The following is a 22,624-nucleotide window of genomic DNA, read 5'->3' as shown; positions in this document are numbered from 1 at the left end:
AAGAGAATAAAAATATATGAAAGAAATTTTAGAATTAAAAAATACTTAAATATAATGATAATTTGGTAAGGTACTCCAACCAAATGGACAGTATTGATATGATAAAACTTAATCATCTGATCAAAAAAAATCTAACACATTCTGGCATTGGGAACAAGATTTAGTACTAGCGTTCTGCTTGAGGGGATCTGAGTGTTCAAGATCACATGAAAATTTAACTCTAAAACTTTCAGTTTGATGTTCAAAATGTAGAATATCGACAAAGAATAAGGAGAGAGAGAACGAGAGAGAGAGAGGGGAAGAGTAGTGAGAAGATGCTGGGCCACGATGGAGAAGGACCAGCCATGGGAGATGAGGGAGGGGATGTGAGGTGGAGACAGGGAGCCCGAGGATGAAAATCTCGGGGTATTTTGCATCCAGCCAGAACCAGGGAAATGGAAGTAAAGTCAGTGCATGAAACCTGAGGTCTGAATACCCTCGATACTCCCATTTCTGGAGCCTCCACCCCCAGTGACTGGTACAGCAGTGTGACCCAGCTGGGAGGGATTTGGATCCCCCAAACGCAGTGCGTTAGCCATCAAAGCAAGCACTACTGCCCCTGGGCACTCGAGGATGCCGAGCGGGGGGTCTTTCTTGGAAGTTTGCTTGGCACTGGCATGTGATACCTTATGTGCTTCCAGAACTTGGAATTCAGGGACTGTTTGTTGGCCACGAGGTCCTCCCTCCACTTGATGGTCCCCTGCACTTTGACGAGATGCTTGAGGGAGTCCTGAAGCTCCCCAAACTGCAGTCCGCTGGGCGGGCACAGAGCCTCCATTTCAATAAGTATGGCCTTGGAGTCGTTCTGGATGAGGGTGTTGTGCAAGGCGATCTCCCACTCGTAGGCAAATTTCTTGCTGTGCATGACCTCAGGAGTCAGGATGAAGATGTACCGCCTGCTCTTCTGGATGCTGGTCTCCACTGTGGTTGCTACATCTAGTGATAAAAGACATAATGGAAGGGGTTAAGAACACACACAACCCTTTCACGGTGAGAATACCAGCCCCAAGCCGCCTTCTCTCCCAGGCAGAGCAGTCCAGAGTCCTTCAGTTCAATGGGAACGTAGAGATATGTAGCAGGAGACTTCGAATTCAGGTTCACTAGCTATCGATACATATTATCTTCTTAGAATATTAGCTTACATGTTGTAAAGGGACTTAGAATTTTAACTCTCTTATTACAGAACATTCCATGCAAACGCAGCAGAACACACGTTCTTCTCAACACACATGGCACATTCTCAAGGCTAGATTATGTGTTGGGACACCAGACAAGTCTCAATAAATTTAAGATGGAAATCCTAGCAAGCATCTTTTCCAATCACAATAGTATGAAATTAGAAATCAACTACCAGAAGAAAGCGGGAAAAATCACAAGTATATGGTGAAGAGCATGCTATGAACACCCACCGGCTCAATGAGCAGAGCAGTGGTTACCAGAGGGGGAGGTGCAGGGAGGGCAAAATGAGTAAAGGGGGCCACGTGTATGGTGATGGATGGAAACTAAATTTTTGGTGGTGAGCACGCTGTAGGTTGTACAGAAGTAGACATACATTGTACATATGAAACTTCCATTAAATGAATGTTACCTCAAGAAAAATAAATCTTAAATAAATAAAATAAAAAGGGACGGTGGGGAAAAAAAATAGAGTGCAAACTCAGGAACCCTTGCTTCTCTGAACTGACTAAAGTCTCTAGGGAGTCCCGGATCCACTTCATCCCCTACTAGTCTCTGTTTTAGAAGCTGATTTGATCCAGACTAGGGAAATCTTAAGGAAGATCAGATCCCCTTATCAAGTCAGCGTTTATGGATCATCAACTCCATGGTGATTTCACTTAACTTCTGGGTGGACTTAGAACATGTAAAACACCCAGCTCTCAAGGCAAGGAGGGAGCAGCATGATTAAGGAAGCACAGCCATGAACAAAACAACTCAAGACATTCTTAGGCCGTGGAGGCTAAAGACTGCCGGTCCACATGGTCTGAAACAGGAAATGAATGTCGAATAGTGCCCGACGGAGACCTTGGGTCAGTCAGGATCCTAACAAAGAGCTCGGCACTCCCAAAAGCACTGACTAAAGAGAGTCTAATGGAAGGACAGTTTATAAAAGACGTGGGCAGAGCCAAAGGAAATCAACAAGAGGTGGTGCAGAGCCCCACAGCAGGTGATGTCAGGGAGCCACGACTGCCCTCCAGGTGTGAAGGGAGGGGAGCAGTTATGGAGCCCAAAGCAGGTACGTGTCTGAGGACGGCCAGCCGACAGGAGCCAGTGTTCCAGCAGAGGGGGGCACAGCTGCCCAGGGGACCCCATCCAGAGGGAACAGGGATGCACCCTGCCCTCTGAGCACCTGCCAGTGCCTCCCATTGGCCAAGCCCAGTTTAGAGCGGAGAGCAAGGGGGTGATGGCTTCCATAAGGATCAGCCACCAGGCCACTGGATGGAGGAGGGTGCAGAATGAATTTGAAGGATCAAATGGAGAGTAACTGTCATGGGAAGAAATACACTGCATGGGCCAGTCATGAACTTTTTCTAAGGGAAGAGTGAAGTTTGGTGTTGTTTTGTTGGATTTTGTTTTACTTTGGTTGAGGTGAGATCAGAGGACATACTTGAGAGAGGGGGAGGTGGGAAACTTTTCCAAATGAAAAACAGCACGATAAAGGCCACACAAGCTTGAGCACCAGTGAGCTGGCACTCACGTTTGGCTGGGGAGAGGTGTAACTAGAAATGAGGTTGGCGGACCTAAGAAAGAAGAGATGGAGAGCATGTAGCATCTGGTGTGACATCACAAACAACTGGAGTCCTTGCAGCCTCATAAGCAGATGTGTAACAGGCAATGAGCATCTGAATACCATGACATTACTCTCGACTTGCAGGGGTAGCCAGTGGGGAGAGCTGAAGGAAGACGAGAGCCTCGGGAGAGAGGTGGGTTACGTTTTCCTGAATTGCGCTCTATACGTGTCTCCCAAGCTAGTACTAGGCCATTAACATTATCCAAATATTGCAGGATAAACCAGATTCACCTGTCGTGTATACATTTAATTCCATAGACACTTGAATCCCTCTTTGCGGTAGGAATGCCAGTTTAAACTCACAGTCTATTAAACATTGACATTAGAGGACTTACACTCATGATGTCCCTGCCTTATTCATATTCCACACACTTCCTGGTCCCTGAGGAATTTGAGAGGGGCTAGAAGGAGACTTCCTAGATACCTGACATAAATATGGAGGGAAAGGAGAACGACTACTGAAATGCCGGAATTGTGACCCAACTGTCAAAATCACATGAAATCAACTAGGAATATTAAGAAACAGAAGACACAATTTTATCTGTTCTTTTGAGGGTATAAATTTGCAAATGTTTCACCAATATAAGGAAAATCATAAAGACTTTCTGAGTCCTTTCAAATATTTTAGCCAATGCCTCTGAATAGTAGAACAAAATTCCTTGGATTTCAAGTCCTCCTTCAAATCTTCTAGAGGGACTTCAGAGATGTCAGTTATCCTAGTGGTGGACATGGGGAGTGAAGTAGGGGCTGGACCCTACTAAATCCACAAGCAAGGATGCCTTATCCTGTCTTCACATCACTGACACAACTGTGAAGACCTCAGGATCAGGGTGGTGATGGGGGCAGGAGAAGCAAAGAGTAAGTACCTCCTTCTTCTGGAGAAATATTTAAAAGCTCTAGTCTTATGGCCTGGAATAATAAGTGCAGCTCCTGATGAAGGCAGGGATAAGACCACCTATTACTTACTTATCCTTCTGATTGATGAATGTGAATTTCTGTCCCTGATGGTTGTTGACAGTTTTACCTTCTCCAGGGAGCAGATCTCTCCCGTAAATGTATAAGTTGTAGCCACATTTATTTTCAAGAACGTCAGGCAGAATCTGGTGAACAAAGTACTCCACAGAGCTGGCCCCCTCTGGACTGTTTTTACAGTTCCGTGGATAGATCACGTAAGCATCATAGGTCTTCCCATCTGAAGATGAGAACAAGGAACACAATATTATTACTTGGTCCTCAAAAATTCTCATTTGATTCTTAGTAGACATTCTTCAGGGAGTTTTATGGCTGTTGGTGAATGTATCTCATGCCCCCAAATAATCTAGAATCCAGAGACGATGACAACAATCTACTGCCACAAAATGTCATCAGGGAACCAATCTTAGTCCCAAAGTTCTCCTTTTTACTATCTCAGACTGAATGATAGAAAACAGGCAAGAGCCTGACTAGTTGAAACCATATTGTCAAGTTTGATTAATAATCTATTAATAAGTATTTATACTCATGACTAAGGGGCTTTCTGCTGTGCTGAGCAGATCTCAATTTTAGCTTTTGTTTTTCCCACGGTGAAGTGAACATGCTAAAGAGTAATTAACGGTGGCAAAAGAGTAGAAGTTTTTAAGGGATCTGAATTTCCCAAAAATCAAATAATTAGCTCTAGTTGAGTGACCCATATGGAAAAACTAAATTTTATCTGCCTCCAAATGAAAGAACGGTGTTCGTATTTAGCAGGCAGTACTGTCTTCTTTCATGGGTATACATCTGTAGGTAGGTAAGACTCTTTATGGAACAGGGTTTCTGGTAAAATACACTGCATTCTGATGGACCTTTCTAACCTGTTCACATCTGGAAAACGGGAACACTTTTGTTAATGTTTTGACTTCCATAAAGTTTTCCCATTTTCCAAAATGCCCTTTCTGGGCTTGGAGCCGATTCTGCTACTGGGGATTTAGTAAGAACAGCAATTCTATGGGGGAGAAAGTTGGAGCTATTGAGATGAATCTCAGAACCACAAGGAGTGACAAGGCAGAATGGAGAATGTCCTCTGAGTGGATTCAAAAATGTTTATTGATAACGTGCTAGCAAGCCAAAGGGAATCTGTGTTAAGTAGCATAACTATTAAGAGATTATTTGATAAACAACGAACAGCCCTTATAGAACCTTTTCTTTTGAAGAAAACTTGAAACTTGCCACTTACCGTTCCTAGTTTTGTGAGGTCTAGCTATGTCTCTCCAGAGCAGAATAATCTCAATCCAGAATGCTTTTAGAATTATCACGAAGACATTGATTAGCAAGAATAATATGCTAAATCCTGCAAGCATGTAGTAGGTGATTTGTTGATCCGCTATTCAAAAGATGGGGGGGGGAGAAAAATGATCATTATTATTCCTAAAACAGGAGAAAATAAATAAATACATGGATGCTGGCTTCCACTGGGAGTATGAGAGATTTATACAAGGGATGCCTACATGGCATTTTCATGGCTGTTTTAAGAATCAGTAAATTAATGTTTAGTGAGCCCCTACTCTCTGCAAGGCACCAGGCTAGGCATTGTAGGGGATTTTCAAAGCATAAGACAAAGACAGACACATGTAAACTTAGCTAAGATTGGAAGTGAAAGCATTAGTTTTAGCTAGCAGAGGTTTTAGGAAGGTGTGCTCACTCCATGCTGGATTGGGCAGTGAAGGCTTCTTGCAGAATAAGGTCCCTGGAGGATGAGTAAGATTTAGATAGCTGCCCCCCCCAAAAAAAATGTATTCCTGGCAAGAGAGGATGCTGTGAGCCCAAGGGCAGAGATGGGAGTGTGTTTTCTGAGGAAGAGGGATGATCCAGTTTGGGGAATTACTGGAACATATGATTGGAATGGTGGGTCTAGGGCTAGGCTCTGATCAGATTTGAGGCTCCAGCTAAAGCATTTTGTCTCTGTTCTGGTCATGAGAGCCACTGAATAGTGCTGAGTGGTTTGTTAACAGTGGAAGTGGTTTTCAAGCAAGATTAATCTGATGGTAGTGGAAGTTTTGTTTCTATGACCCACAGGTCCTCGAAGTAGAATGGGATGAGAAGTTTCTGCAGTATGGGGGGTGAGAGATGAGGAGGGGCCAGATTCTTGTAATAATGAGAAAGGAATGGACAAACCTGGCATTGGTGGCGTTAAGGAGAAAGAATCAACAGGTCTTGGGGACTTATTGCATCTGGGGTTGGTGGCATAGGAAAGCAGGGAAGAAACAAGAGCTATCTAAGTCTCTAATGAGTATTTGATGAAGTCAAATGACTGGGTTTTAGGTCCTAAATACGCCCTGTATTTCCCTTCTGATGAACGTTATTTAGCCATCACTGAACTTTTATCCTTACTCATCGCTTCATAATATATATATATGCAAGATGGTCCCCGTATTTATTGAATCAGATATATACAAATTGAATGTAAGAACTGTGCTCATCAATAGTATTTTTGGCTGTTTTAAGTTTACTTCCCTCCTTAGAATCGTTAACTATCCCATCTTACAAATAGTCCCACTTAAAGATAAATGTGAAAAGACTCTCAAATGAGATTTGGCTAGATAGCTCCCTTTTCATTTTCATCTGATCTCAAAACACAGGCTCCCAGTTTTGCCATAGAAAATCCCTGGTCTGTATTTGCAAATTCCTTCATTAGTTCATCAGCTCCCTGAGTATCCACACTATGAAATCAAGAATGACCAAGGTGGGGACTTTCCTGGCAGTCCAGAGGTTAGGACTCCGAGCTTCCACTGCAGGGGGTGTGGGTTCGATTTCTGGTCAGGGAACTAAGATCCCACGTGCTGCATGGCATGGTCAAAAAAATTTTTTTAATTAAAAAAATAAAAATAAAAAAAGAATGACCAAGGTGAACCGATCCAAAACTGAAAATTGTGAGTGAGCCTAGCGTCTGCACTGTCATCAGTTTAAACGATAAATACTCCCTAAATGGATTATTTCAACAGGATTCCTTTCCAAGTCACTCTTTCTAAAAATCCTATCTGGATGCATGCCAGGAATCCCTATTTCTTGTGAAGTAGTTATGCACATGACTGGCTAACTAGAAGAAAGAAGTTAATCCAAGACATTAAGGCAAGTTGAAGTTCAGTATCTTCCTAAATGTTAGTTATTTTATAAATGTATAAGTAATCCTTGCATGTGTTGACTAAACACTGAATACTTTCTGTAAGAGCTTATAAACAGGAAACATTGCTTGCCTTTGAATCCTGGCTCTGTAACTGTATCCTGGCCAATTATTCAACCTCTCTTTGCCTCAGTTTCCTCATCTATAAAACTAGATGATGGTGATAGTCTCTTCATTGTGGATTTTTGATAAAATAAATGAAAAATTATATGGGAAATAATGACAGGTCCTGGTACCTAGGGAACAATGAGTAAATGTGTACTATTATTATTAATAGTATCAAATGTTTAATGATATTTAATAATATGGGGACACAGGCTTTTTAGTTTTTGCTGTTAAAATTCAGGACAATGTGTAATTTCTTTTATTGTATGATTAGAAATAAAGGAATTCATTGTGACCATTGAGAGCAGTTGTAACAATTTTTGTTTAATTGACATAGTTGTTGAGACAGAGTATAATTGTGTTGCTTTGAAGAAACACAGGTGAAAGGTAGCATATACAGATGAATTAGAAGGAACAAAATCACCAAGTACATGTAACATGAAAACAATTCCAATACACAGGTACCCGGAGAACGGTCATATAATGACAACATGAGAAAAGCATGGGGATAAGGACACCATGGCAGTGCTAGGGGTGGAGGTGGCTTCCTCTTTCCTGTGGGATCTTCCGTGCCCACCAGAACCACAAATGTCACCCTAAAATGACATCTCAACGGGGTCCACATGTCCTGGGGTGACACAGTTATAACTGGCAGAATCCTGATGACCCATGGAACATGACAGCATTTAAAATCATCTACAGTAGTCATGATTCCGTTTGTTTTATAAAAGCTTGCAAATCGGTGGTTAAAGTTGAATTCAAACAAGAAAAATCCCAAGCACCCCCTCGGACAAAGACTAAAAGACCTTATCTGACTGGTGGTCTGTTTTCTCATCTCTCCCAATCATGTTGTGCCTTTGTGGGTTTATCCAAATTAATCTGGACTATACCCCACTTAGGAGTATAAACTGGGAGTTTACCTCTCCCTATGACTATGTGACAAACACATTAAATAATTTCTACATAGTGGCACATGGAGTGACAAGTAAAAGTATCAAAATTTTCTCCCCACCCTTTATTACACCGGATTAAATGCTACATCTAGCCAATGGGGTGTCTTTATCTGGACATGCAAACAAGTGAGGAAATTGACAGGTGGTCAGGAAGGCAATGTTTGTAAAACTACTTTTCTGCCTTCATTGTGCGTGCAGTGATATATGGAGAGAGTGGAAGCAAGTTGCCTTTGCACCCGAGAGGAGGGGCACATCCTCACGGACTTGTTTAACGCTGTCTGGACGTGCTGAGGATGGAAAACACAGTGAATGGGGCGTGGCTTCGTTTTTGTCTTGAATTCTCTACACACAATGTGTCCTGCTGTTGCCTACACCCAAGACAGACCTTTTCTCCACCTGCCTCCAATTTATGAGATGGACCACTCTGTCTTGATGGATTCCCCTGGAGCCACACTCCAATACACTGTTCTCTAAGAATATGATTCAGCCTATAGTTGTTAACAGCAAACTCAGGTGACCCAAGTCTGAGAAACATGCCTTACTTGGATTTTTCCTCCTTAGTCTTACGGTGTGCGTGATCAGGCCACGGAAATTCATGGCCAGACAGTCGTACTTCAGTGACAAATCCTCTTCTTTTACATCCGCTATTCTTAACACGGCAGTTAGGCAAGTCAGCTCACTGCGATAACTAGGAAGACAACCTGTTACTTTCAGTGCTTACTTTGAAGTTGCAAACCGTGTGGGAAGGGAAGGGGATGCTTTAACTGAGATTGCAAAATACCTTTGATTTTGCTCTTGCAACACTTGTATTCTTGCTTCACCGAAGTTCTCAACGTTGCTTCCGTTAACCTGCCACAGGATGTCAGCCATGGTCTGAGAGCCTTTCCCAAAGCAGGCAGAGCACCTTAGGTTTGCTGGTTTTCCTAGATGAGAAGGAAAGAGATTCACCAATAAAATTCAGTTCTGCAGAGAGGATTTAATTTAATTGCATGTGAAAAAAAAGTCATTGAACGTCTAGTGTGTGTCATGAATTGATTCCCATTTCCTTTCCTCATCTTCAGCACCTTCCTCCTTCTCTGCCCTCGCTTTGCCACCTTCTCTGTCTCCCGTCATTTTCATTCCACTCACAGTTCAGGCTGAAGCTCAGGCCCCTCTCTCCTCTCCCCTGCAGTGGAAACTATAGAGGCTTCACCAATGCCACGTTATAATCTAAGATTTCCCCTTACTACGCATTGCCATTTCTTTTCCTTTTTTTTTTAAATTAGAGTATAGTTGCTTTACAATGTCGTGTTAGTTTCTGCTGTACAGCAAAGTGAATCAGCCACACGTATATATGCATATCCCCTCTTCCTTGGATTTCCTTCTCATTTAATGGCTGTCTTCCACTCCTTTCTTCTCCTATGGAATTCCCTTCATCTCTCGGTAAGTTACCTTTGTCGGTAAAACCGTTTCACCTGAATCAGCCACAATCCCACTGCTTAATCATCCAACAAGAGCCTCTCCACTCCCACTCCTGTTAATTTGAGAATTCCTCATTTCAGAACTAAAAGCTTAAGGGCTGATTCCTGCCTTGGGTTGGGTACTCAGCTGTCCTTTACTGAGTTCTTCATCCCTGTGTCAAGAATGAAGCATCTGAAGAGGGATGAGGAGCTTAGAGTCTCCAAGGAGGTGACAACGGTATAAGCAAACGATCAGAACAAATGGTATTCTAGTGTTTTAATAGAAAGATAGACAAGTGGCATGGGAATATAGAGGGAGACATCAGGGCAGGGAGCAGGGCTGGTGCTGGTGGGCCCGGCCTTGACCAGATGCTGGCTCTGATCGTGCTCCCTGGCAGGTAAGGAGGCGGGCAGGGGGATTTCACAGAGGAGGGGGTACTTGAGCTTCATGTCGAGGGATGGGAAGGAGGGCATGGGTGAAAGCAGGGAGGAACGTGGAAACCCTGCAAAGCAGTAGAGCAGCTCTGAGGCAGTCAGTGTGGTTTTGCTTTACCTGCTAAGAACTTTGATTTTGACCCCATTCTCTCAGGGAACCAGGAAAAGCAGAGACGGACAGAGGCATACAATCTGGGTTCTCCTCCATCATCATTTATTCACGCCACACCCTTGGGTATGTCATTGAGCCTCTCTAAGCCTAAGCATCCACAAGCATAATGTGGGGACGATATCTACCTCCTTGGATAGTTGGATAGAAGTGAGAGGGAAATGAGGTAGCACACATGAAAGCACGAAAATAAATAAACAAAATAGAGCAAAGTGCAGTACAAATGTAAGTGCTGTACGTTGCTGTGACCACATATTCCTATTGTTAGCAAGGGCCCAAGGTGGGTGTTTCCAAATATGCATCTCATTTAATCCTCAAGATCTGCTATGGTAATAGCCTGACCCCTGCTTGGGGAATTCAGAACAAGGGTCATATGGAAAGACTTTCCAGATGAAACATTTACAGTACTCTTAAAGTTTTCTTACCAATTTCCACTTCCTTTGTTTCATTCTGTGGAGGGGCTATAATTACTGGAAGCAAAGAAAAGCTTCGCTTATCTGAAATCAAAGACAAAAACAGAATATAAATATTAGGCAAGCGTTGGGTGGTCATCAATATAAAGCTTGTATTTTCATATTTCTGTCCTTTTTCACAGTGAAGTTTCTCAGATTTTTCTCATTGTGATCCATGGCAACAAATACACATGCATACACACACACACACACACACACACACACGAAACAAAAACATTCAAGCAATATGTTCTCTTACTACCTATGATGTTTTTTGATATTTTCTATTCTCTTTTTATCATTAAAACAAATGCCATCCAAAGCATTAAATTAATTGCATGACATAGCAATTGTCAGAAAACCACGATTCTATAGGATAAGCATAACGAACGCTACAGGGAAGAGTTCAAAGGACTCCTGAAAGTGATAAACACATAAGTCCACACTTCTGCTCACAGCGTTCCACCAGTGTGTCCCCCCCATCAGGAAGTTCAGATTCCTGTGGCACTGACACCTAGACACGGTGAATGCACGGCTGCATTCCTGCACCCCTTGATTCTCATTTATTTCGGGATGGTGTGATTAAAGACCCCTGTAGGTTTTGATGTTGAACACTGAGAGATACTAACACAAATGTGGTCCAGCAATGCTTATTTTACAGCGGTGGGGCACTGGAAAACTACAAACAGAAGCTCTTCTCCACTACTGCTCTGCCCTGAGAAATCTGCCAGACATACAGGTCCTGCTGCATCTACACCCATAGATCAAGCTCTGCTAAGGAGACCCCAACTCTTTGTAGATTTAACAGGCTTGACTGTGAAGTCTCACCCCTGATGGACTTTTATAGAACTTAAAGTAATTTTGAAAAAAAAAGTAGAATTAAATAACCTACTTAAGGTCCTGGAGGATGATGAAAGCATTGCAAATCAAGATTGAAAATCAGCCAGCAATATCTATGTATCTCTTTATAAAGCTTCTCACTCAACTTCTAATCTGGCTAGGTATGTTAGAGATGAAATAGATTTTCCTCTATTTACAGAACCTCTGACAACAAATTGGGAGAAAAAGAGTTAATCTTGCTCTCCAAATAGTTGTATTGCCATTCAAAAAAATGTTAGGTTAGCATTCAGATCACATTATCTTTGAAAAATTAAGCCATAGAGGAGAGAACAGATGTGGCTTTGGATTAGCAGCGTAATTTCCCTCCGAAATGTCTTAAATCTTGATAGTGCATTTAGAATATCTCTTTGCGTCACATTAGAGAATACACGTAAGATGAGTCAGGAGGAAGTTTGGGGAGGAGCATGAAGTACTGGCAAATCAACAAGAAGGACACAATTTCTGTCACATTATCTTTTTTCAAGTATTGCATTTTGTTAAATTCAGTAGCTTACCAATAACTGTGAATGACCTGGTTGCAGTCACAGTATAGTTGACTCCATTTTCATTGTGCATAAATTTACATGTATAATCACCAGTGTCCTTGCTGTTTGCATTGTCAATCAGCAAAAATGACTTGTGTGCTCGGTACCTGGATCCTTGAAGAACTTCACAATTCTGAAATGAAAAGTTCCAGTCCACTTTCAGTAATTCTTTACTTCCACCTATTTGGATGGTGTAATTTTCATCTATTTCCTGCACGTTTCCTTTTACCTTAAACCACTCCACAGGCGCTGTCCAATTGTAGAGGTCAATTGTAGGACAATATATTTTGGAATTTCTTTCTGATCCAGATGTTGTTGAATATAACAGAAAGTCTGGAATATCACAACCTGGTTGTTTTTTATAAATGGTGACATTCACATATCCAGTCTTATTGGAGGTAGGACTATTAAAATAAATCAAACAATTTAAAAAAAGTCACTTAGCATTATGAAATAACTTAACCCAGCTCTAACTTCTACTTAATATTGCTTTTCTTCCTAAAACAATGGACAGAGAGTGGTTCTTCTTCTAAAATAATCATTAAAATCTAGAGTTTTAAATGCTTTCTGTTACATTTTAGGTAAAACACAACCCCCACAGTAGCCTTTAAAATGATTCCCTCACCATTTCTGTATACACTGTATGTGCTGTAACACCGAGACCTGCTATAATAAAGATAATTAGTATTTATTAAGAGTTTACTGTGTATCATTCATTTTATTCTTGTAGCCACACTTTGAGGTGGGTTCTACCATCACATGTATTTTACAGATGAGGAAACAAGGATGGAGAAGTAACTTACCAGCAATGCACAGCTAACTAGAGACACTGTGACTTTGAAACTAATGCTGCCTGACCTCAGAACCTCGGCTCCTAACTGTACCCATCTTGCCTTTTGACTTAGTTCATCTGACATCTCGTACGTACCAAACAGGCACAAAAATCACAAAAGTTGGCAATTTACATGTAGAGTAAGGGACTTGTGGGCCCCCAGTCTCAGGTAAACTTCTTGGGTTTGCCCCTCACGTGGGAGGCACAGATGACCCCCCTTTTATACCCATCGTAAGCCTCCTGACACCCCACATCTAGGCTGCTGGTTTGTTCTGATCTGGAGCCCAACGTGAGCAACTGCTCTCAGTTTGCCTGGTCACTAGAAAAGCTAGGTCTTTTTCTAATTGGGCTACAAATTAAGCCCTGTCATTATACATCCAGAGAGTTCACCATCACCTAAAGCCCAACCTGACGGTGTTCCTCGGGTGCTCTTTTATTCCAATCACTTTATAAATTCAACTGCTGCAGAGAGGTCTAGAAAGAGAAGGGAAGTGAGGCAGCTCAGACTATCAACTCTTAAAGACAAAGGAGCAGGACTGGATAATACCTTCTGATAATGCAAGTGTAAAATCCGGAATCGTTGACTTTGGCTGGGAGAAACTTAAGACGTTCCCCTGAGGCAAGTACACGACTTCTTCTCTGGGTGGTAATACGTTTGTTGGTTTTTGAGTAATACCAGACCACAGGGTATCGAGATCTTTCTTGTCTGGGACATCTCACAATTAAAGCCTCATTTTCCAGGCCCCAAGATGATTTGCCTGCAAATAAAAAAATATGTATAAATATCATCCTGAAGTGATCATATAAAAAGGATTACAATTTCTGTATTCTAAATATCCCCTTCTAGGATTAAACTTAGAAACTGGTCACACTTTGAGAAAGAATAAGTAAATGATCTAAGATCTTTTATGAAATATTCTAATGGATACACAGATTAGTGATTTAATTTGGAGCTAAATCCTTCACATTGCTCCAAAGGAAAGCAGCCACGTCATCTACACAAAGCATGTTGTCAGTCAACAAATTCTGTCAATACCTTCTATGTGCAGGCACCATATTAAATTTTGATGTATTTGAATATGTAAAATTAAAATTATGCTATATTTGTTATGAAGAATTTATCCTGATAGATTGGTGATGAAGAATGGCTGTAGAACATAAATGAATTTTCTAGGTTACCATTCAGCTAGAGCAATTGGAAGCAGGCAATTTAAAACTAGGCAAATTGTTCTTGGAATTACTTAATTAAGATTTTTTAAATGTCAGTTCAAAAGCAATACTTACTAAATGTAGCTGATGTGGAAGGTATGAGAATTGTTAGAATTACCAAGACCCAAAGTCCCATTCTCAGTTTCTCAATCTAGAGCAAGTGTTGGTAACCGATTCTCAAGATGATTCAAGTCAAATCTGTGACATACGACGGTGAAGCTCCCCTAGGTGGTTGATGGTATTCCCTAAAATTTATAATTGGGAAGAGTTGTCAGTATCTCTGACAAAAAGATACCAAAAAATAAGTCATACAAAATCACAAGCAAAATATTTACAGCCATGGTTTTTACTTGCTCAATATCCCACAGGAAAATTATTCATGAACAGATCTTTAATATGTATAAATATGTATAGGAGCAGACTTCGGACATGTATCATTACATTTATTCCTACAGGACTTTTGGACCACACAGGGCTTATGACAGCCATGCTATATCACTGTCTCGTGAGAATGTACCGAAGCTAAATTAAGAGGAAAGAAAATGGGTTTCTATCTTTGAAAAAAAAAGAAGATTATAAAATTCAACAGACCTTAGAAAATACAATATTATAAATGCAGATATGAAACCCAGACATCCACACAGGCTGGCAGCTGTGTGTACACACACGTGACTCCCGCCTGCCCTCAAGCACACAGGCAAACAATCATCCCAAAGCAACTAAGGAATATAGGAAAGAGATGGGTAAAACAGTCATCAAATAGTTGCCCTAGACACTATACCAAACCCTCAGAAATGTGTCCCTGCCCCTGCTTATCCCCAAGATTCACCAAAAGCTTTCTAAGAAGAGTTGAAGGTCTGTGAAAAATAATGACATACTTTTTCTTTCAGCAAAAGGATAACTTAACCATATTATTTTTTTCTTAAAAAGTCAGGGGAAGGATGGAACCAATACAGAAACTGACAAATATAGAATGAATACAACAACCCTTAATATATTTTAAGAAAGCACATTTCCTCTAAACACGAATTGTTGATACTTTCCTTATTACGTGACTGGAAAAGTTTTTACTACAAATTTTAAATAAGTAATTGTTGCTTACCCAAACTGAAGGGCAGGAGGAATGAATTTCAAGTGAATGACTGAGCTGTGAATAGTTTCCAGCTCTTGTAGCTCCTTCCTTGCAGACTACTCACATGCACTCTCTCTTTTATTTTAAAGGGGAGATACTCAAAGACATCCTTCAACTCACCACTCCACCCACCCACCCTGAAATTTGATTTCTAGCCAAAATTCATGACTTGTTCAAAAGTGCTGGTGCATCATGTACCAAGAACTCTGACCTTGGTACATAAATATTTAAATGTAAGGACAACATTGAATAATCCTTTAGAAAAAGTAATCAAATCATCTCCCTGTTTTAGCATCAGTTACTCAAGCTAATGCTTGTTGTTTATCGCACTGATATTATTACACTGAGTTCCAAATGATCTGGAAACCTTGGGGCTTTGAGACTGCTCTTCCGGATACTCCTTTGACACTTCAATTAGCAGACGTTAGTTAGGAAGGTGCAGCCAGTTACAGCAGCTTTGGTGCAGAGAGTTTCAAAAGCAAAATGGGGGCAAGCAATGAGAAGTAAACAGGACTTTATGGGATTTTGCAAATGTTCTGTTTAGGGTCCAGAATTGACACATCCAAAAACAGATTCCAGATCCTCAGATTTAAGTCCCTACAGGGCTCTTGGATGGGAAAAAGAAGTTTTCCTAAGGAGTTCAGAGAAATAGAAGGAAGTTTTGAGTACGAAGACTGCCTTAAGGGGAATGACAAGGAAACTCATAACCCTCAACTCCTGGGCTCCACGTAAAACAAATGCTCACCACAAGATTTGTTTTTAGCTATGAATAGCTGGTATGACTCAATCATGGGTAAATTCGAGTTACTTTTAAAACTCACCACATTCCAGAAGGATTCAGGGACTAATTCCAGACCCGTACAATAATATAACAAGAAAAGCTAAGCCTTCTCTGGAACTCACTCTATGCCAGATACAGTTCTAAATGACTTACGTGTATTAACTCCTTCATTCCCATAACCACCCAATGAAGCAGGCGCTACCATTATTATGGCCATTCTACAGACAAGGACACTGAGACACAGAGAGGGTAAGCAAACTGTCCAAGTCATGTTACGCTAAGAGGAGGAACCAGAATTTGAAACCAAGCAGGTTGGCTCCAAAGGCTAGATTCCTAACCACTAAATCATCCTGCCACCAGGTGAAGAAGGTCAAGAGAGGAGGCGCAGCCAAAGAATCATTCTAGTAGGTTTTTGGAACCAGTTGACCGTACCATCCCCCTCTCCCCACTCCCCTGTGGCTGGCAATGTTCTTGAACAGGCATCCCTATCTGCAGGGACACCAGTCATGCGCTCTCAGAAGAAGAGATGCAAAGTCTTGTCACTGCTGGGAGATTCACCACCATGTTTGGCCTCACTTCAAGGAATTAGATCCGTTCATTGATATTCTTTTTTTTTTTTTTTTTTGTGGTACGTGGGCCTCTCACTGTTGTGGCCTCTCCCGTTGCGGAGCACAGGCTCCGGACGCGCAGGCTCAGTGGCCATGGCTCACGGGCCCAGTCGCTCCGTGTCATGTGGGATCTTCCCGGACAGGGGCACGAACCCACGTCCCCGGCATCAGCAGGTGGACTCTTAACCACTGTGCCACCAGGGAAGCCTGCTACTCTTGACTTATTTGTCAAGATCATGAGTTTTGGCACTGAGACCACAGAGTCAGGGGCAGGCAACACTGTAAGCTCTAGATAACATTTTTTAATTAATTTTTTTGGAGTCCAGTTGCTTTACAATGTTCTATTAATTTCTACTGTACAGCAAAGTGAACCAGCTACAGGTATACATATATCCCCTGTTTTGGATTTCCTTCCCATTTAGGTCACTACAGAACATTGAGTAGAGTTCCCTGTGCTATACAGCAGGTTCTCATTAGTTATATATTTAATACATAGTATTAATAGTGTATATATGTCAATCCCCATCTCCCAGTTCATCCCACCACGCCCTTTCCCCTTTGGTATCCGTATGTTCGTTCTCTATGTCTGTGTCTCTATTTCTGCTTTGCAAATAGGATCATCTGTACCATTTTTCTAGATTCCACATATATGTGTTAATATGCGATATTTGTTTTTCTCTTTCTAAATAAAATGATACCAACTTAAACATTCTTACACTTGAATACAAACTTATATTTTGTACCCTAAAACATCTTAAAATTTTAAAATTAAATTTAGACATTTATTCATTTAGATGAGGCCATAGTTACCTTGATTTCTTAGTTTTAAGTAAGGTTTCAGTTAGAGTTTTAATATCATAATCGTGACACCTTGCAGAAGCATTTAATAAAGTCTAGCTATTATGATAAATAAAAGCTATTGTTTTAATTCAGTCCATTATTCAACAATGAAGTCCTTTCATTCAAAGTAAAATACTGCATGGTACTTATCATCAGCATCATTCAACGTTTGCAGATTAAAATAAAAACCCAAGGACGAGACTGGTTAAATAATTTGACCAAGCTCACCCCGTTGTGGCTGGTTTGAAACCAGACTTACTGAACCTCAAAGACAAGGCTTTTTTTTCCTAATATCAACTAGAAACAGAGACAGAGATTAGAGTGGTAAAGCTTTCCTTCTTATGATTGTGACTGGGAGATTAAACAAAATAAGCAGCTCTAATTTCCTTTAAGCCTCCTTTCTGTAAAGAGCCAGACAATTCTGGCTTCTAACCTCTATGACACCATCCAGTGTAAAAGTATAATAGTTTATAATAACTTAGCAAGACAAGAGCTTCTAATAAATAACTAAATCCAAGATCTTGAGCAGCCATGAATTCTGCCAAGTTAAGCAGAAATCTTCCAGTGCCTGCTGGTTTCATTGGCAGATATCGTCTTTTTAAGACTCCTCAGAATTACTCTTAATTTTCAAAATTAATCTAACCTAATTTGGCCATAAATTTTTTTCTGGTTTTGGGGTTACAGTTTTGAAATCTTGCATGTCCCCACATATAATCTAAGTCTCTGATATTTCCACTAACAAACAAAAAACAAAACCTTTATTTGCCAGAGGAACATCTAGCTGCTTGCATTCGCAACGTGGCACCCAAGTATTTCATAACTTAGAACCTGTGAGGCTTATTCATATGTTTTGGCCAGTGTTATAGCTAAATGGAGATATGATGTCAACACACTGCAGAGCTTAGCCATCTGTAGCCTGGTCTTACTGTAAACATGTGAAAGCAAGGAAATATTTGTCCTATTACACTTTTGTGAATTTAAGTGAGTCAGGTTCTCACTCAATAATTCTGACGATAAGCAAATGGATTTTTCCCCCCTCATTTCATTAGAGAGCGTTTTAGGCACCACTTTCCTTCTGTCTTTCCTGATGAAAATGTGCATAAAGCCTGTGATAGATGGGGGCAGATCCTGTGTAGGGTTAGGTGGTCTGCCCTGAATCTCCAGAAAAGGCTCTGGGCCCAGTCTACCCACTGTGTCTCCTTTGGTTACACTTTTATCTCTTTGCTTCTTCTTTGCCACACTCCAAACTCTTGGGGCACTCAGCAATTTATCTCCTTCCCTCCGTGCTTCTTTTGGCCTCAGCCAGTTCTCCCCTTCAAAAACTAGAAACAACTGCTATACATTCAAGGACAAACTGGAATTAACAGAGACTTTATATCTCCAGAACTAAACTGGAGATATAACCCTCCAACCTTCCTCTACTCCCTCGCCCCTAAGAAAAACTTCTCCCACAATCTTCCTTGTCTCAGTGATGGCAACTCCGTCTTGCCCCTTGAGAGTTGCCCAAGCCAAAACTCTCCATATATGATTGTCTCTCCTCTTCCTCATGTATCAGGACATCCTAACAGTTTCATCTTCAAAGTACATCCAACCTACAATGACATCCCCCATCCCCCCGGCCCCACCTCCACGGTCACCTCCCCATCCGAGCCACCATTATCTCTCACCTGGATTTTAAAAATAGCTTCTAACTGTTCTCTCTGCTTCCACAAGTGCCCCTCTTCAGACTATTCCTGATACAGAGGCTCCAGAGATCCTGTTAAAACCTAAGTCAAATCATATGTGCCTCCACTTCAACCAGAGGAAACGCCAACACCCTTACAGCAGCTATGGTGCTCACATTATCTGAGGCCACCTGGGTCCTCCTGAAGGTACAGCCAGTACTCTGCACTCACTCTTCCTTCTGTCTGGACGCCTCCTTCCAATTACCTACAAGGCTAACTTTCGCACCTCCTCAAGTCGTTGCTCCAATGGCACCTTCTCAATAAGACTTAGCCTGACTATTCAATTTTCTTTTCTTTTTTTGCTGCTGAATAATTTTTTTTATTGATGTTAAATTCACATAACAAAAATTAATCATTTTAAAGTGACAATTCAGTGACATTCGGTACATTGACAATGCTGTGCAACCAACACCTCTATCTAGTTCTAGAACAATTTCATCACCCCAGATACCACACAGAGCAAAGGAAGACAGAAATACCTGCCCACGCGGAATTTTCAGCCTAGTGGAGAAGGAGGACGATATTTATATAAATAAGTAGAAGTATTTATAAAAGGTTTTCCATGGTGATACGTTCAGGGAGAAAAAGAAAGCAGAGGAGGGAAGTAAGGAGGATTGGAGAGGTGTGCAGTTTTAGGTAGGGAGACCTGGAAGGCCAACTAGGAAGGTGGCATTTGATAAACAGTCGAAGTACAGCCCAGGAAGAAGCACGCCTGCTGTGTCTGAGGAGCGGCAGGGAGCCCTGTGACTCGAGTGGAGAAAGACGGCAGGGAAGGAAGAGCAGCTTGGAGAGGTCCGGTGACCAAATCGTGCACGGCCTCATGAGTCAGCTTTAGCACTTTAGTTCTTGCTCAGTGAGATGGGAACCACAGGAGGGCACAAGCCAAGGAATGGCAGGACCTGACGTGGGTTTTAGCAATAAGGCTCTGGGTGCTGAGAATAGCCTTCAGGAGGGCAAGGGATGAGGAAGAAAGCAAGTTAGGAGGTTTCGTGATGGCCCAGATGAGAGAGATTGTGGCTTGGATGGACCAGGCTGTGGAAGTGTAGGTTGTGAGACAAGGTTGGATTTTGGCTGTATTTTGAGGTTTGCTGACAGAATTTCTTGATGAACAAGGTATAGGGCAGGAGAGAAAGACAGTGGGCAAAGACGATTTCAAGACTTTTGCCTGAACTTCCGGGGAAGATGGCGGAAGAGTAAGATGCGGAGATCATCTTCCTCCCCACAGATACATCAGAAATTCATCTACACGTGGAACAACTCCTACAGAACACCTACTGAACGCTGACAAAGACCTCAGACACCCCAAAAGGCAAGAAACTCCCCACGTACCTGGGTAGGGCAAAGCGGAGAGATTCCCACACAGAGGATCAGTGCCGACCGGCACTCACCAGCCTGAGAGGCTTCTCTGCTCGCCCGCCGGGGCGGGCGGCACTGGGAGCTGAGGCTCGGGCTTTGGTCGGAGCGCAGGGAGAGGACTGGGGCTGGCGGTGTGAACACAGCCTGAAGGGGCTAATGCGCCACAGCTGGCCGGGAGGGAGTCCGGGGAAAGTCTGGACCTGCCGAAGAGGCAAGAGACTTTTTCTTCCCTCTTTGTTTCCTGGTGCGTGAGGAGAGGGGATTAAGAGCGCTGCTTAAAGGAGCTCCACAGATGGGCGTGAGCCGCGGCTGAAAGCGCGGAGCCCAGAGACGGGCGTGGGACGCTGGGGCTGCTGTTGCCACTGCCAAGAGGCCTGTGTGTGAGCGCAGGTCACTGTCCACGCCCCCCTTCCGGGGACTCTGTACAGCCCGTCACTGCCGGGGTCCCGGGATCCAGGGACGGCTTCCCCGGAGGAATGCACGGCGCGCCTCGGGTTGGTGCAACGTCACGCCAGCCTCTGCCGCTGGAGGCTCGCCCCGCACTCCGTACCCCTCCCTCCCCCCCGGCCTGAGTGAGCCAGAGTCCCCGAAGCGGCTGCTCCTTTAACCCTGTCCTGTCTGAGCGAAGAACAGATGCCCTCAGGTGACCTACACGGAGAGGCGGGGCCAAATCCAAAGCTGAGACCCGGGAGCTGTGAGAACAAAGAAGAGAAAGGGAAATCTCTCCCAGCAGCCCCCGAAGCAGCTGATTAAAGCTCCACAATCAACTTGATGTACCCTGCATCTGTGGAATACATGAATAGACAACGAATCATCCCAAATTGAGGAGCCAGGAGTCAGTGCTGTGCCTCTGAGGTTGGAGAGCCAACTTCAGGACACTGGTCCACAAGAGACCTCCCAGCTCCACATAATATCAAACGGCGAAAATCTTCCAGAGATCTCCATCTCAGCACCAGCACCCAGCTTCACTCAACGACCAGCAAGCTACAGTGCTGGACACCCTATGCCAAACAACTAGCGAGACAGGAACAAAGCACCACCCATTAGCAGAGAGGCTGCCTAAAATCATAAAAAGTCCACAGACACCCCAAAACACACCACCAGACGTGGACCTGCCCACCAGAAAGACAAGACCCAGCCTCACCCACCAGAACACAGGCACTAGTCCCCTCCACCAGGAAGCCTACACAACCCACTGAAACAACCCTAGCCACTGGGGAGAGATTCCAAAAACAACGTGAACTACAAAACTGCAGCCTGCAAAAAGGAGGCCACAAACACAGTAAGATAAGCAAAATGAGAAGACAGAAAAAAACACAGCAGGAGAAGGAGCAAGATAAAAACCCACCAGACCTAACAAATGAAGAGGAAATAGGCAGTCTACCTGAAAAAGGATTCAAAATAATGATAGTAAAGATGATCCAAAATCTGGGAAGTAGAATAGACAAAATGCAAGAAACAGTTAACAAGGACCTAGAAGAACTAAAGATGAATAAAGCAATGATTAAAAACACAATAAATGAAATGAAAAATACTCTAGATGGGATCAATAGCAAAATAACTGAGGCAGAAGAACGGATAAGTGAGGTGGAAGATAAAATAGTGGAAATAACGGATGCAGAGCAAAATAAAGAAAAAAGAATGAAAAGAACAGAGGACAGTCTCAGAGACCTCTGGGACAACATTAAACGCATCAACATTCGAATTATAGGGGTTCCAGAAGAAGAGAAAAAGAAAGGGACTGAGAAAATATTTGAAGAGATTATAGTTGAAAACTTCCCTAATATGGGAAAGGAAATAGTCAGTCAAGTCCAGGAGGCACAGAGAGTCCCACACAGGATAAATCCAAGGAGAAATACACCAAGACACATATTAATCAAACTGTCAAAAATTAAACACAAAGAAAACATATTAAAAGCAGCAAGGGAAAAACAACAAATAACACACAAGGGAATCCCCATAAGGTTAAGAGCTGATCTTTCAGCAGAAACTCGGCAAGCCAGAAGGGACTGGCAGGACATATTAAAAGTGATGAAGGAGAAAAACGTGCAACCAAGATTACTCTACCAAGCAAGGATCTCATTCAGATTTGATGGAGAAATTAAAACGTTTACAGACAAGCAAAAGCTCAGAGAGTTCAGCACCACCAAACCAGCTTTACAACAAATGCTAAAGGAACTCCTCTAGGCAAGAAACACAA

At 42.4% G+C, this 22,624-nt stretch overlaps 1 protein-coding gene across 1 annotated transcript; it reads right to left on the bottom strand.

The window, feature by feature from the left end:
• Nucleotides 1-121: 121 nt before the first annotated feature.
• IL1RL1 (interleukin 1 receptor like 1) lies at nucleotides 122-15,264 on the bottom strand. Its single transcript, XM_081253913.1, has 11 exons — nucleotides 15,086-15,264; nucleotides 14,059-14,228; nucleotides 13,322-13,532; nucleotides 12,172-12,346; nucleotides 11,913-12,075; nucleotides 10,492-10,563; nucleotides 8,805-8,946; nucleotides 8,566-8,711; nucleotides 5,022-5,168; nucleotides 3,852-4,019; nucleotides 122-975 (listed from the first exon to the last, which is right to left on the bottom strand). The coding sequence occupies exons 2-11, from the start codon at nucleotides 14,117-14,119 to the stop codon at nucleotides 590-592; spliced, it is 1,671 nt and encodes a 556-aa protein (XP_081110039.1). The 5' UTR covers nucleotides 14,120-14,228; nucleotides 15,086-15,264; the 3' UTR covers nucleotides 122-589.
• Between the last annotated feature and the right edge of the window lie 7,360 nt (nucleotides 15,265-22,624).

This window comes from Mesoplodon bidens (genome assembly GCF_964165515.1).
Source record: "Mesoplodon bidens genome assembly, chromosome: 14".
Classification (NCBI taxonomy): Eukaryota; Metazoa; Chordata; class Mammalia; order Artiodactyla; family Ziphiidae; genus Mesoplodon; species Mesoplodon bidens.
Note: the sequence above shows the minus strand (reverse complement) of the source record. Positions and strands in the feature narration are given on the sequence as shown.

What these genes read in the sequence shown, in the direction of transcription:
- IL1RL1 (XM_081253913.1), bottom strand. Translation starts at nt 14,119, where the DNA reads ATGGGACTTTGGGTCTTGGTAATTCTAACAATTCTCATACCTTCCACA. An exon ending in AACAAAGGAAGTGGAAATTG is followed by an intron (nt 8,947 to 10,491) that starts GTAAGAAAACTT and finishes CTTCTCATCTAG; the next exon opens with GAAAACCAGCAAACCTAAGG. An exon ending in ACCTCACAAAACTAGGAACG is followed by an intron (nt 4,020 to 5,021) that starts GTAAGTGGCAAG and finishes TCTCATCTTCAG; the next exon opens with ATGGGAAGACCTATGATGCT.